At 43.4% G+C, this 14059-nt stretch overlaps 1 protein-coding gene across 3 annotated transcripts in view; it reads right to left on the bottom strand.

Annotated features, from left to right (window-relative positions):
* Positions 1–4468: 4468 nt before the first annotated feature.
* The window catches only part of ATP6V1E1 (ATPase H+ transporting V1 subunit E1), a 54049-nt gene continuing 44458 nt past the window's right edge, over positions 4469–14059 (bottom strand). The window contains exons 5-9 of one of the 3 annotated variants that reach the window (XM_054718670.1): positions 11440–11529; positions 10251–10319; positions 7290–7384; positions 5776–5863; positions 4469–5076 (exon numbers count right to left, since the gene is read on the bottom strand). In XM_054718670.1, coding sequence (XP_054574645.1) covers positions 5014–5076; positions 5776–5863; positions 7290–7384; positions 10251–10319; positions 11440–11529 — 405 coding nt within the window. In that variant the 3' untranslated portion in view covers positions 4469–5013. The remainder of the gene's footprint in view (positions 5077–5775; positions 5864–7289; positions 7385–10250; positions 10320–11439; positions 11530–14059) is intronic. The other 2 variants (XM_054718672.1, XM_054718671.1) reach the window with 2 other exon arrangements.

Raw genomic sequence — 14059 nt, 5'->3', positions numbered from 1 at the left:
TCCGACTGCACTGAAATCCAGCTGCGGTCGGGGAGAAACTGGTCTTTTTGGCAGCGGGCGAGGCTCAAAAGCTGCCTTCTCTCAGAGGCGCGCAGCCACTGATTAGGGCACGGAGAAACCAGCCCTGTAAGGGCAGCGCGGACGGAAACCAAGTTTGTCTGCGCCATTCTGAGACTCCGCCCCATCCAAGCTGAGCACAGCCCTCCCAGTGACTGGATTTCTCGTTCGGGAGAAAAACAAAACCTCGGGTCTGCACTGAAATCCAGCCCCAGCTGGGGAGAAACTGGTCTGTTAGGCAGCGGGAGAGGCTCGAAAGCTGCCTTCTCTCAGAGGCGCGCAGGCATTAATTTGGGCACGGAGAAACCGCCCCTCTTAGGGCAGAGCAGACGGGAAACCAAAGCTTGTCTGCGCCACCCTGAGACTCCGCCCCATCCAAGCTGAGCACAGAAGCTCTCCCAGTGGAGACACTGCTGATCCTCACAGCCAATTGGCTTGGAGATCAATTCCCGCCAGTGATACCCACAATCCCAACCACTCTGAACTCCAGTTTCTGGGGACACACGGGGGACCCAGATGCCTACAGGACTCTCGGCCATCAGTCGGAGAGTGAGAGTGACTTTTCTGTCGGTGTGGACGACACCAGATTTCCACCACTCTCATCAGGGACATATTCAAGAGGTAGACTCAGTGAGCACCAAAGCCCTACTGTGTCTCTAGCACAGCAATTCTTCCGTTATAGACACAGCAGGCCCTCACAACCAATTGGCCTGGAGGTCAATTCCTCCCAGTGTACCAACAGCAATCAGGGCTTTTAACTACACCAAGACTTGCCACTCAGCCCACAAAGGGGAGTACCAAGAGCGACCACCTAGGGTGATTGGGGAAGCTGAGCTACCGGCCCCTATAGGTCATCGACCACACAAAGCCACTCCATCAACACAGGGAGGCAGCCAAAATGTGGAGACATTGAAGTATGTCACAAGTAGGAGAGATAGATGAAAGCAAACTAATGGACGACACAGTGTTCAGAACCATATTTATAAGGTTACTCAAGAATCTTCTAAAAACCGCTGAGAAACTTGAAGAGATCTTCAAGGACCTAAATGAGAATACCAAAAAAAAAAAAAAATGGAAAAGGACCAGTCAGAAATTATGCATACACTGTCTGAAATAAAGAATATACAGAGTAGACCACTGTACCCGAAGAGTCAAACCAAAGAGCTGGAATATGAGGAAGAAAAAAACACCCAACCAGAGAGGCTGAAAGAAAGAAGAATCCAAAAGTGTGAGGATAGCATGAGGAGCTTCCAGGATGGCTTTAAGCGTACCAATATACAAATTTTTGGGGTGCCAGAAGAGAGAGATCAAGATACTGAAAACCTATTTGAAGAAATAATGACAGAAAACTTCCCCCACCTGGTGAAAGAAATAGACTTACAGGTTCAGGAAGCGCACAGAACCCCAAACAAGAGGAATCCAAAGAGGACCAAACCAAGACACATCATAATTGAAATGCCAAGGGCAAAAGACAAAGAGAGAATCTTACAAGCAGCAAGAGAAAAACAGTTAGTTACCTACAAGGGAGCACCTATACGACTGTCAGCTGATTTCTCAACAGAAACTATGCAGGCCAGACGGGAATGGCAAGAAATATTCAAAATGACGAAGAGCAAGAACCTACAACCAAGACTACTCTACCCAGCAAAGTTATCATTCAGAATTGAAGGTCAGATAGAGCTTCACAGATAAGAAAAAGCTAAAGGAGTTCATCACCACCAAACCAGTATTATATGAAATGCTGAAAGGTATTCTTTAAAAAGAGGAAAAAGAAGAAAAAAGTAAAGATAAAAATTATGAACAACAAATACATATCTATCAACAAGTGATTCTAAAAATCAAGTGAATTCAAAATCTGAGGAACAGAATAAACTGGTGAACATAATAGAATCAGAGGCATAGAATGGGAGTGGATTGATAATTCTCAGGGGGAAAGGGGTGTCTGTGTGGGGGGTATGGGAAGAGACTGGACAAAAATCATACACCTATGGATAAGGACAATGGGGGGGGGGAGGGAACCGGGTTATGGGGAGACATGGGGGGAAAAAAGGAGAAACAATTGTAATAATCTGAACAATAAAGATTAAAAAAAAAAAGTTCAAGGGTAGCATTTAAGTCCTCAAAGTCAGCACCTCGTTTAAAACCAACCAAATCCTTTCAAATTATGGATGGCTGAGGGATAAGGCCAACTAAAATCAAGCAGCCAGGGCAAAGTCAGGGCAAACATCCTGCCCCATCTCCTCCTTCTGAAAAACAGGCTCTTTAAGACCAACTAGAGGCCTGGTGCACGAATTCGTGCACCAGTGGGGTCCCCCTGCCTGGCCTGCGAGATCAGGCCGAAACTGGCTCTCTGACACCCCCCATGAGATCCCGAATTGTAAGAGGATGCAAGCCAGGCCAAGGGACCCCACTGGTGCACAATCAGGGCTGGAGAGGGACGCGGGAGATTGACCAACCTAGGAAGGACCTCGAGAGGGCTCCAGGGCATGTCTGGCCCATCCTGACCGGCCAGACCACAGCAGCAAGCTAACCTAGCGGTCTGAGCATCTGCTCCTGGTGGTCAGTGCATGTCATAGCAACTGGTCAACTGTCTGCCCCCTGGTGGTCAGTCCACACCATAGTGATTGAGCGGCCTTAGCATATTATGCTTTGATTGGTTGAACGGACGACTGGTCGACTGGACACATAGCGTATTAGGCTTTTATCATATACTAGAGGCCCAGTGCACGAAATTCGTGCACAGTGGTGTGTGTCCCTCAGCCCAGCCTGCACCCTCTCCAATCTGGGATCCCTCTCACAATCCAGGACTGATGGCTCCCAACTGCTCGCCTGCCTGCCTTCCTGATTGCCCCTAACTGCTTCTGCCTGCCAGTATGATCACCCCCTAACCACTCCCCTGCCAGCCTGATTGATGCCTAACTGCTCCCCTGCCAGCCTGATTGCCCCTAACTGCCCTCCCCTGCAAGTCTGGTCACCCCTAACTGCCTTCCCCTGCAAGCCTGGTCACCCCTAACAGCCCTCCCCTGCAGGCTTGGTCACCCTTAACTGCCCTTCCCTGCAGGCCCGGTCACTCCCAATTTCCCTCCTCTGCCAGGCTGGTCACCTCTAACTGCCCTCCCCTGCAGGCTTGATCGCCCCAACTTACCTCCCTTACAGGCCTGGTCCCTTCCAGCTATCCTCCCCTGCTGGCCTGATCGCCCACAACTGCCCTCCCTTGCAGACCTGGTCCCTCCCAACTGCTCTCCCCTGCTGGCCATCTTGTGTCCACATGTGGGCAGCCATCTTGTGTGTTGGAGTGATGGTCAATTTGCATATTACTCTTTTATTGAATAGGATAGAGGCCCGGTGCATGGGTGGGGGCCGGCTGGTTTGCCCTGAAGGGTGTCCCAGATCAGGGTGGGGGTTTCCTTGGGGCATGGGGTGACCTGGGTGAGGGCCTGTGGTGGTTTGCAGGCCGGCCACACCCCCAGCGACCCAAGCAGAGGCCCTGGTATCTGGGATTTATTTATCTTCTATAATTGAAACTTTGTAGCTTTGATCGGAGGCCAGAGCAGGCCAGGGCGGGTGGAAAGCTTGGCTTCTACCATCACTGGGGAAACCTAAGCCTCCTGCTCACTCCATGGCCACAGCCATTTTTGTTGGGATTTATTTATGTTCTGTAATTGAAACTTTGTAGCCTTGAGTGGAATCCAGGGCCAGCCAGGGTGTGCGCGAAGCTTGGCTTCCTCCATTGCCGGGGAAAGCCAAGCCTCCTGCTTGCTCTGTGGCCGAAGCCATCTTGATATGGTTAATTTGCATACTCACTCCTGATTGGCTGGTGGGCGTGGCTTGTGGGTGTAGCAGAGGTACAGTCAATTTGCATGTTTGTCTTTTATTAGATAGGATGATGTCCATGGAACACTGTTTGAAATCAAGTTGAACTAGTTATAATCTCATAATTAGGAAAGGAAGCAGACAGGCTGCGGTGAATAGTCTTGTCTTCTATCTTTCTGTGTCTATTTCCAAACTGGCATGAAAATGAGTGGGAGGAAGAAAAGTGTTTGTTTAGGCCTAACACACAGTTAAACACTCCCCCTCCCCCTGCAAAAAAAAATCCCACACACACCTTAGTTACTTTTCTGACATTGCCAAAGCTAGTAAAACTATTTCCTCAATAAAGCTGTCAAGTCCTCTAGAGGACAGATAATACTGAACACCTTATGTGTAAGTGTGGAAGAATGTAAGGGGCTGAAAGGAACATAAAAGGAACACTTCTGAGTGAGGATCCGGTAAAAATGAGCAGAAAGTGCCAGAGGACCCAGGGAGGGTTAATGGATTCAAGTACCGACAGCTGTCAACAAGCAAATGCTACTGAAAATTGGACAATGGTGTCTTTTTTAGATAACCACACTTTCAAACCGCACACTTAGAGTATCTTGCATAATAAATTACAATTTAATTCACTTAAATGTTTTGTTTTAATAAATAAAGCAGCATGGCTTACATTTTAAATCACGTTTACAGATAAGGAGCATTTCTAAGCCCAAACAGGTAACAGTGAAGCTACTACTGCTGGAAGGAATGCATGCCCCACATGTATGTTAAGCCTAAAGAGCAGAGTTACCAGCAGAGCACACCATACACAGAACTTCTAGACTAGATAACTAGAAGCAGAGGAAGAACACAAGTCTGGGCAAAGTCCATGCAACCACCACCTGATTTCTTCACCTTCAAGCTGCAGAACCAACTGAAAGTTTTGTTACTTTTAGATAAGCTAGAGGTAGGCTTCCTGATCATATTAAATGAAACTTTCTCCTATTGTTAACAATTAGGCTAAGGGCATTAGTATAGAAGGATATCCACGAGTAAATATAGTGTATTAGAATAGCAAAGAGAAAGCTACATAGATCATCTTGTTTCTTCAGATATCAGAAACTTCTACATCATTGCAGTGCATGAATTCCACCTCCCAAAGGCTTAGTCCAAAAACTTCCTGTTGGCATTTGCACCAAACAAGGCTCCTCGTACTTCTGGCATCATCTGTAAAGAAATGAGATCTTTAATAAATAAGTGTTGTCAATTGGAGAACTTGGGAAGAACTGCACATCTTTAAAAATTTTTAATGAACTTATTGAGGTGCCACTGGTTAATAAAATTATATAGGTTTTAAGTACACAATTCTATGATTCCGGTCAAGGCATGTACCTTGGTTGCAGGCACATCCCAGTAAGGGGTGTGCAGGAGGCAGCTGATCGATGTTTCTCTCTCATCGATGTTTCTGACTCTCTATCCCTCTCTCTTCCTCTCTGTAAAAAATCAATAAAATATATTAAAAAAAAAAAAAAAAGAAATTTCCTACCTTGTTTCCAAATAATTTATTTGTACAAACATGGGAATATTTGAAGACCCAACAGTCCCATGGTAATTTCTTTAAACAAGTATTTACTTTAGTTGCCATAATTCTTGCTAGAGAAACAACTTTGGTCAGCATCTCCACTTGCAGTAAATGTATACATTATTACTCCTATATAAACAAAACCCTTTTTCTGACCCCAAATCCTCCCTCAGATAAATGGTACTGACTCAGTAAATGCCACTAAATGCTTAATCCCATACCTTTTAAGAAAATGTAAAAAAAAAAGATTAGAGAGCAACAAATCCCAAATACCAGTGAATGGATGTTTTCTCTGTATCACTTCAAAGTAACAGACCAACTAACAGAAGTATTCCCACACTCACCTGCTGAGCTATGAGATCCAGTCGGCTTTCTAGGGTATTGGAAACTTTTATTTTACGATCCCCATTATAGATCTCAACTCCACCAGCTCTACAAAGAACAGGGAAATAATTTTTATAGATGTGAGGAAGATAGGAAAGTTTTGGGGTATGAAGTGTCTAAATACTACAAGGGGCCAGGCCGGTATGGCTCAGTGGTTGACCATTATGAACCAGCATATCAGGGTTTGATTTCCAGGTGGGGCACATGCTCAGGCTGTGTGCTTGATCTCCAGTGTGGGGCATGCAGGAGGCAGCCAATCATGATTCTCTCTTATCACTGATGTTTCTCTCTCTCCTCTCTCTCTCTCTCTCTCTCTCTCTCTCTCTCTCCTCTCCCTCCCTCCCTCCCTCTCTGAAATCAATAAAAATATCTATATAAAAGCCTAAGTGACCGAATGACCGGTTGACCGGTTGCTATGACAAGCACTGACCACCAGGGGACAGATGCTCAACGCACATGATCGGGCTCCCCCGTGTCTGGATCAGGCCTGCGGGAATCAGGCTGCCTCCTGTCTGGATCGGGCCTGTGGGGAATGGGCTCCCTCCTGTCTGAATCAGGCCAAAACCAACTATCCAACATCCCCTGAAGGGTCCCAGATTGCAAGAGGGCACAGGCCAGGCCGAGGGACTCCAGTGGTGCACGAATCCATGCACTGGGCCTCCAGTATTTTAAATAAATAAATAAATAAATACTGCAAGGAGCCAATAAACATAAGCAGTAAGCTTGAAGTAAATTTAAAAAGCTTCTTAGGAGTTGAGATATGGGTGTTGATAAATGTCATTTACCAAGTGACTGCTATGTGCCAATTTGATTTTCTGAAATAGCACCGAATTTTATTCTAAAAACCAGCAAATCAGAAGAGGGAGGATTTAGTCCTAGTTTACAAATTAACAGATAATGAATCCTCATATGCATGTTTCCTGGAGGTCCCATCCTGCTAATTACCAGGGGTGTTGATAAGGCGAAGCTGTGTGTCAGATAAAAGATACCATTGTTAACCTTGTACCAAACTCCCTCTTAGAAAGTCCTACCTCTAGCCATAGCTCACTTTTATCATTCCATTCCTCAGTTTCTCAGCACTTAATAGGCATAAGGCAAAAAGGGTCAAGTTCTATTACACGGAGCCTCAGGGAATGAAATTCTTTTGCTATACCAAAATTTTACTTTTATAAAATATTTCTTAAATAAGCAGGCTATGACACAAAGGCTGGATAAGGTTTCTCAAAGTTTCTTTGGGAAATTTTAATGGACAGTGACCTTATTATTATTTTCTTACTTCATCTTCCCTCCCAGTCATTGTCTACCTGGCTAATAAGGAAGAACCACAACAGAGTACTAATAGGAAAAAACAGCCACACTTCTATCCTTAAGGCAAAGAGTGTCTTGGAGAAAACTTCCTTTACAACAGGCCTAGCATAAAGGCCATTCTCCCAGTGAATGAAAGCCAGATGTTAAAAGCAGAAATACTCCTTACATCTCCTCAGGTAGGTAGACCTCCTGATCAATTTGGACATCCACATCTTTATTGGTGGCGATTTTGTACATAGGGATTGCTTTTTGCACTGCAGCCTGGAAAAGCAGAAAATGACAGGTTTTAGCAAAACCTTTTTTCCCCCTCAAAACAAAAATAAAAACCTACAAACTATACAAGCAGCTATATATTTCATGTAAGAGAATAGATGAATTACTAATGGAATGTAAAATACTACAACGGCTATAGAAAACAGTGTGGCAATTCCTCAAAAAATTTAAGATAGTTACTATATGATCCAACAATTCTACATCTGGGTACATCCAAATAAGTAAAAGCAGAGACTCAAACAGATATTTGTACACCAAAGTGCACAGCAGCATTATTCACAACAGCCAAAAGTGAGAAACAACAACCCAAGTGTCTACTGACAGATGACCAGATAAACAAAATGTGGTGTGTACATACAATTCAGCCTTAAAAAGGAAGGGAATTCTGACTCATGCTATAATATAAGATGAACCTTGTCTAAATGAACTAAGACACAGCAGGAAAAATACTATATAATTCTGCTTATATGAGGTTCCTACAATAGTTAAATTCACAGACAGAAAGCAGAATGGTGGTTGCTAGGGGCTGAGGATGAGGGGGATGGGGAGTTAGTGTTTAATGGGGACAGAGTTTCAGTTCAGAATAATGAAAATGTTCTAGAGATGGATGGTGGTTACTATGTGATCCAACAATTCTACATCTGGGTACATACAAATAAGTAAAACATGGTTGCACAACAACTCATATACAAAATGGTTAGTTTTTTGTTATGTACTTTTTACCAATTTTATAAAGAAAGGAGCTTACTGGGGGGAAAAAACAGATTAAAGTGAATTTTTAACTCCTATACTGCAATTAGTGTGATAAAACATAATTAGTGGAAAGTCCTTTGAGCAATACTGTCCACACTCTACAAATGTAAATGACATTTTCTTTGAAGGAACTTTAATATTTTTCTCTGACAATATTACCAGTTGAGCAGATTTATGCATATATTCTACTCTTCCCTGCTTCTCAAATCTAATATAGCACCACTTTGGAGAAATACTCATGACACTGGATGTTAACACTTTATTTAGTTTCAAGAAGAAACTTGCTAACATCTAGCATTATCATTGTGTCATCCAGAAATGGCCAGTTGGCAGTTGGACCTGCTTCAATAGCAAGATGATCACCCTGGTGAATTTTGATGAGTTTTCCTCTCTGTTGTAGAAGTTCATAAACAAGGCTGTTAGCACAACATGGATCCAAGTTACTGACACGGTTTATAAACTAGAACCATAATTTACTAATTTATCATGGAAACTAAGGGGAATGAATACTAAGTAATCTGGCTGGTACATTTTCTTCCCTAGGAGGAAAGTTATTTGGAGAGACAAATTATAGTAAGAATGAAAATATATCATCCTATATAATAAAGAGGTAATATGCAAATTGACCATCATTCCAACACATCCTATATAATAAAGAGGTAATATGCAAATTGACCATCATTCCAACACACAAGATGGCCAGCAGGGGAGGGCAGTTGGGAGGGACCAGGCCTGCAGGGTAGGGCAGTTGGGGGGGACCAGGTCTGCAGGAGAGGGCAGTTGGGAGCGACAAGGCCGGCAGGGGAGGGCAGTTGGGGGGGACCAGACCTGCAGGGGCGGACAGTTGGGGGTACCCAGGCATGCAGGGGAGGGCAGTTAGGGGGGCACCAGGCCTGCAGGAAGGACAGCTGGGGGGGGGGGGCAGGCCAGCAAGGGAGGGCAGTTGGGAGTGACCAGGCCTGCAGGGAAGGACAGTTGGGGGGACCCAGACATGCAGAGGAGGGCAGTTGGGGGGGGGGGACCAGGCCTGCAGGAGGGGCAGCTGGGGGGGGGGGACCAGGTCTACAGGGGAGGGCAGTTGGGAGCAACAAGGCCAGCAGGGGAGGGCAGTTGGGGGTGACCAGGCCTGCAGGGGAGGGCAGTTAGGGGTGACCAGGCTGGCAGGGGAGCAGTTAGGCATCAATCAGGCTGGCAGGAGAGTGGTTAGGGGGTGATCAGCCTGGCAGGCAGAAGCGATTAGGGGCAATCAGGCAGGCAGGCAGGCGAGCGGTTGGGAGCCATTAGTCCTGGATTCTGAGAGGGATCCCAGATTGGAGATGGTGCAGGCTGGCTGAGGGACACCCTCCCCCCACCCGTGCACATATTTCATGCACCGGGCCTCTAGTGTATTATAAATGTACTTATAAGAAATGTGATTGCTAAGAGACTAAGTGAAATCAAGCTATATCAAAGAATTTTAATCTGAAGAGCTATTTGATAGCACAGAATCATAGCTAGGGAAGTCCATTCTACGACTTGTGGTTTAGCAGCCACAGGCTCCTTCAGCACAGAGGGTCAACCTACTACTACAACCTAGGTACATGTCATGGGGCCAGCAGGTCACCCTTCAGACCAGAGAATCTTCTTTCTTGGAAAGGGCATGGAAGAGCACCTTAATATTTGCCCTTGGGACTACAGCTATGTTTACACTGCTGATCAACCTCTTTTCTGGTAGCCACCTTTTTTCTCTAGATATAGGAATGAAATAGGTTAGAGCCAAACCTCACTGGTCTGAGAGCAGTTTGCCACTTTAAGATAGTGTTAACTATGTTTGCTCAATTCTACTAGGTGCTGCCTCTATTGTTGCATTTTCAAAAGATTACAGTATTCCGAAGTCTCCAGAAAGGGGGGAGGGTACTAATTCAAATGGCAATGTGACCTCTTTAAGAAATTAAAAGCTGAGGTCACTTAAATGAATATTTACAATGTGTTAAAATTCCTCAAATCCCCATGGTTGAGCTGTCATCTAAAGATCAGACACTCAGAAACTTAGGATGCATTTCATCCCTAAGTTTCTTATCTTTTAAAAAAAAGAGAATGTTTCTTTCTCTAAGCTCTTTACCTTTACCAGAGGGAAATCCTGTTTCCGGCAACAAACAATCATCCGGGGCTCCAATAACTGGTACAAACCCTATGACACAATCACATGCAATTATTAAGGAATAAACAGAATGTTTTTATGATTCTTCCATCTAGTTTTGAAAAGAATGTCCCCTTGTAAATTTCCCTAAAAGACAGTGCATTATATGAGAACAAGGAAACACGATCTTGATATCACAAACCAAAAAATATAACCACAGCTCAGGTGGTAGAAACAAAATTTATATGGGAGTCTTATCTTAACTAAGCTGAAGACAAGTATTATCGTAATTAGCATAAGTAAAATAAGGATTCACAGACAAGCAGTATAGAGTTAAAATGTTTACAGCCTTTGGTCTGAACCTCAATATCAAAAGCAAGTATTAGTGATAAAATCAAATTAGGAAAACTAATTTAAAGCTTTAAAAGTTAAAGCTGAAGCCCAGCGGTGTGGCTCAATGGCTGAGCATCAACCTATGAACCAGGAGGTCATAGTTCGATTCCCGGTCAGGCACATGCCCTCATTGTGGGCTAGATTCCTATGTGGGGCATGCAGGAGCCAGCCAATCAATAATACTCTCTCATTATTGATGTTTCTATCCCCCTCTCCCTCTCCCTTCCTCTCTGAAATCAATAAAAATATTTTTTCAAAAAAAGAAGTTAAAGCTGAAGATTGCAAGCAAATTTGACCCTTGAGTTATGTAAAAAATTAAAAACATAAAAGAGTGGTAAACCTGGAAGTCTTACTCAACCTGACAGACATTACTGTCTTCTCATGCAGTATACATTTCTCTATTAGACAAGGAAAAGAGCAAAAGGAAAAAAGCTAAGCCCTAGCCGGTTTGGCTCAGTGGATAGAGCGTCGGTCTGCGGACTGAAAGGTCCCAGGTTCGATTCCGGTCAAGGGCATGTACCTTGGTTGCGGGCACATCCCCAGTAGGGGGGTGTGCAGGAGGCAGCTGATCGATGTTTCTCTCTTATTGATGTTTCTAACTCTCTATCCCTCTCCCTTCCTCTCTGTAAAAAGTCAATAAAATATATTTTAAAAAAAGAAAGAAAGAAAGAGAAAAGCTAAGATGAGAAAAGAAAAAGAGAGCTAGCCTCTAATATATTTTGTCAATTTTTTAAGAACTATGGCTATCAACTGTAATAGACCTGGCCTATAAGGGTACCTGGAGTACCAGTCCATCCAGCAGCACTTGGTATCTAGTTGTATCTTTTACCACCTTGCCGAGTCTCTGTTTTGCTTCATTTAGTAGGTCCTACAATGAGTGGAAAAGAAAAAAGTTATCTACACATCGTGAGGCTGATACTAGCTCATGTGCTTGCTTCAGTTTATTACTGTGCTTTCATTCAACACATTCTCTGAGATATATATGATAAACTAGATGCTATCCCAAGTACATTGATACAAAGAAGCACAAAGCAACATCACGGCTCCCAGGGAGGTCACACTCTAGCTAACCTAGAATAGCCCAGATTATTCATCAGTTCAGAAACCTACACAACTGACTAACATGGAAAGAGTTACATGATACAGATTTGAAAAGCAAGCTATTATAAGCCAGTCAATGAAAGAAAAATACCACATGATCTCACTCATTTGTGGATAGTAAAGAACATTATAAAGTGATGAACAAAAAGATAGATACAGAGGCAGTAAAGCATCAAACAGACTGTCAAATTACAGCGGGAAGGTTAGGGAGAAGTGGGGGAGATAAGAGATCAACCGAAGGACTTGTATGCATGCATATAAGCATAACCAATGGATGCAAGACATTGGGGGGTGAGGGCATGTATGGGAGTGGAGTGGGGGGGTTCAATGGGAAGACATGTACACATGTAATACCTTAATTAAAAAAATGTGGAAAAAAAGTTATACAAGATGATTCTATTTTTTATTTAAAGAAAGAAACAGGTAACATCTGGATGGAGATGTTACCAATAATGAGTTATCTGCAATAATTCCCTGCTTACCTCTAAAAGGCTAGATTATCAACAATTTTAATATTCTTTATGCTAGTTTGAAAGGTAAATTATGATCAATAATGTTACAAACCACTAATAATCTAGTGACATTCTTTGATTCTAAATTTAAACAACTTTATTATACTCTGGTTCTCCATGCAGTTTTTCCAAGGAGATATGTGTAAATTTCTACAGTTGGTGTGTCAGCTTACACATCAGCATTTTATAAATTTGCCAGGGCAAACTGTCCACTTGAACCTAGCTGCCTTTATGAAGTCTGAAAATAACAGAATTATGGACTTGGAAAGCAGGAAACCAAAAGTTATGATGTCAACCTCAAAATCATGTCTACTTGAGTCCTACCTAGTTTGAAGAGTTAGCAGACATCCCTCAAAGACATTTCTATCTCATCTCTTTAAATCACAACACTAGAAATTTCTACTTCAAGATCAATGGATCAGAATTTAAATGTGTTTTTTCATCTCCCTGAAAACACACACACACACACACACACACAAATTATGAAATCTAGGGAAGTGATAAAAAGCCATCATTCATCCAACACATATTTTGTGTTAGGCATTATTTTTGTCATTTTACTTAGGTTATCTAATTTAATTCTAAATAAGCTTCAGGTATGTTTTTTTCATTGTACAGAAAACTAGAGGCCCGGTGCACAAAATTAGTGCACAGGGGGAGAGAATGGGGCGTCCCTCAACCCGGCCTGCGCCCTCTCACAGTCCAGGAGCTCTTGGGGGATGTCCAACTGACAGCGGGCCTAAGTCGGCAGTCAGACATCCTTAGCACGGCTGCAGAGGTAGGAGAGGCTGCTACCCCTGCCACTGCACTCGCCATCCGTGAGCCCGGCTCAGGGCTTCTGGCTGAGTGGTGCTCCCCCTGTGGGAGCACAATGTCCACCAGGGGGCAGCTCCTGCATTGAGCGTCTGCCCTCTGGTGGTCAGTGCATGTCATAGCAACCGGTTGTTCCGCCGTTCAGTCGATTTACATATTAGCCTTTCATTATATAGGATGGAGTGTAACAGACATTCAAGCCTCAAAGGGATTCCAAAGCTCTTAAACCTGGAAAGCATCTGGGCAGGGAAGGATAAAGGATGAACAGCAGAGAAAAATAACTAAAAGACTGCAACAGAGACCAAACTTGGTAGCAAAACACCTTGCCTATTTCCTTTTCATTTTCACCCTGGTTCTCTATTTTTCACCTTCCTTTTATCATTTGTCAATATCTTTGTTCTAGCAAACTGCTTGACAACTTCCTTTCATAATTTCTTACTCTATGGATAAAGCTAGAAATAAAATGTTTTAACCATTTGCACTCGCTTGCTTTTTTCTCGATTCCTTTATTCTAATGCTAACCGTGTCGAGTCACACTCAACATCCGAGTGCAAAAGGTTAAAATAGCAAAATCATGTCCTAGCCAGTTTGGTTCAATGGATAGAGCATTATACCGTGGAATGAAGGGTCCCGGGTTCAATTCCTGGTCAAGGGCACATGCCTGGGTTGTGGGCTCAATCCCCAGCAGGGGGCATGCAGGAGGCAGTCAATCAATGTTTCTCTCATCATTGATGTTTTTCTCTCTCTCTCCCTCCCCCTTCCTCTCTGAAATCACTAAAAATATATTTAAAAAAATAAAATAGCAAAATCCATTTAAAGCATGAGTGTGCTTTTATGTTCCTGAGACCTTATTTGTTCTATCATTACCGAGAGTGTTTCTTCATCCTTCCATATCTTTTGTTTACTGTAGTTTGCTAAACTGTAAATAACTAGATGGCAACAAGTTAGACTGCAAAGGGTTACAAAGTGTCT

Source organism: Eptesicus fuscus, chromosome 7 (assembly GCF_027574615.1).
Source record: "Eptesicus fuscus isolate TK198812 chromosome 7, DD_ASM_mEF_20220401, whole genome shotgun sequence".
Classification (NCBI taxonomy): domain Eukaryota; kingdom Metazoa; phylum Chordata; class Mammalia; order Chiroptera; family Vespertilionidae; genus Eptesicus; species Eptesicus fuscus.
This window is presented reverse-complemented; position numbering and strand designations above follow the sequence as displayed.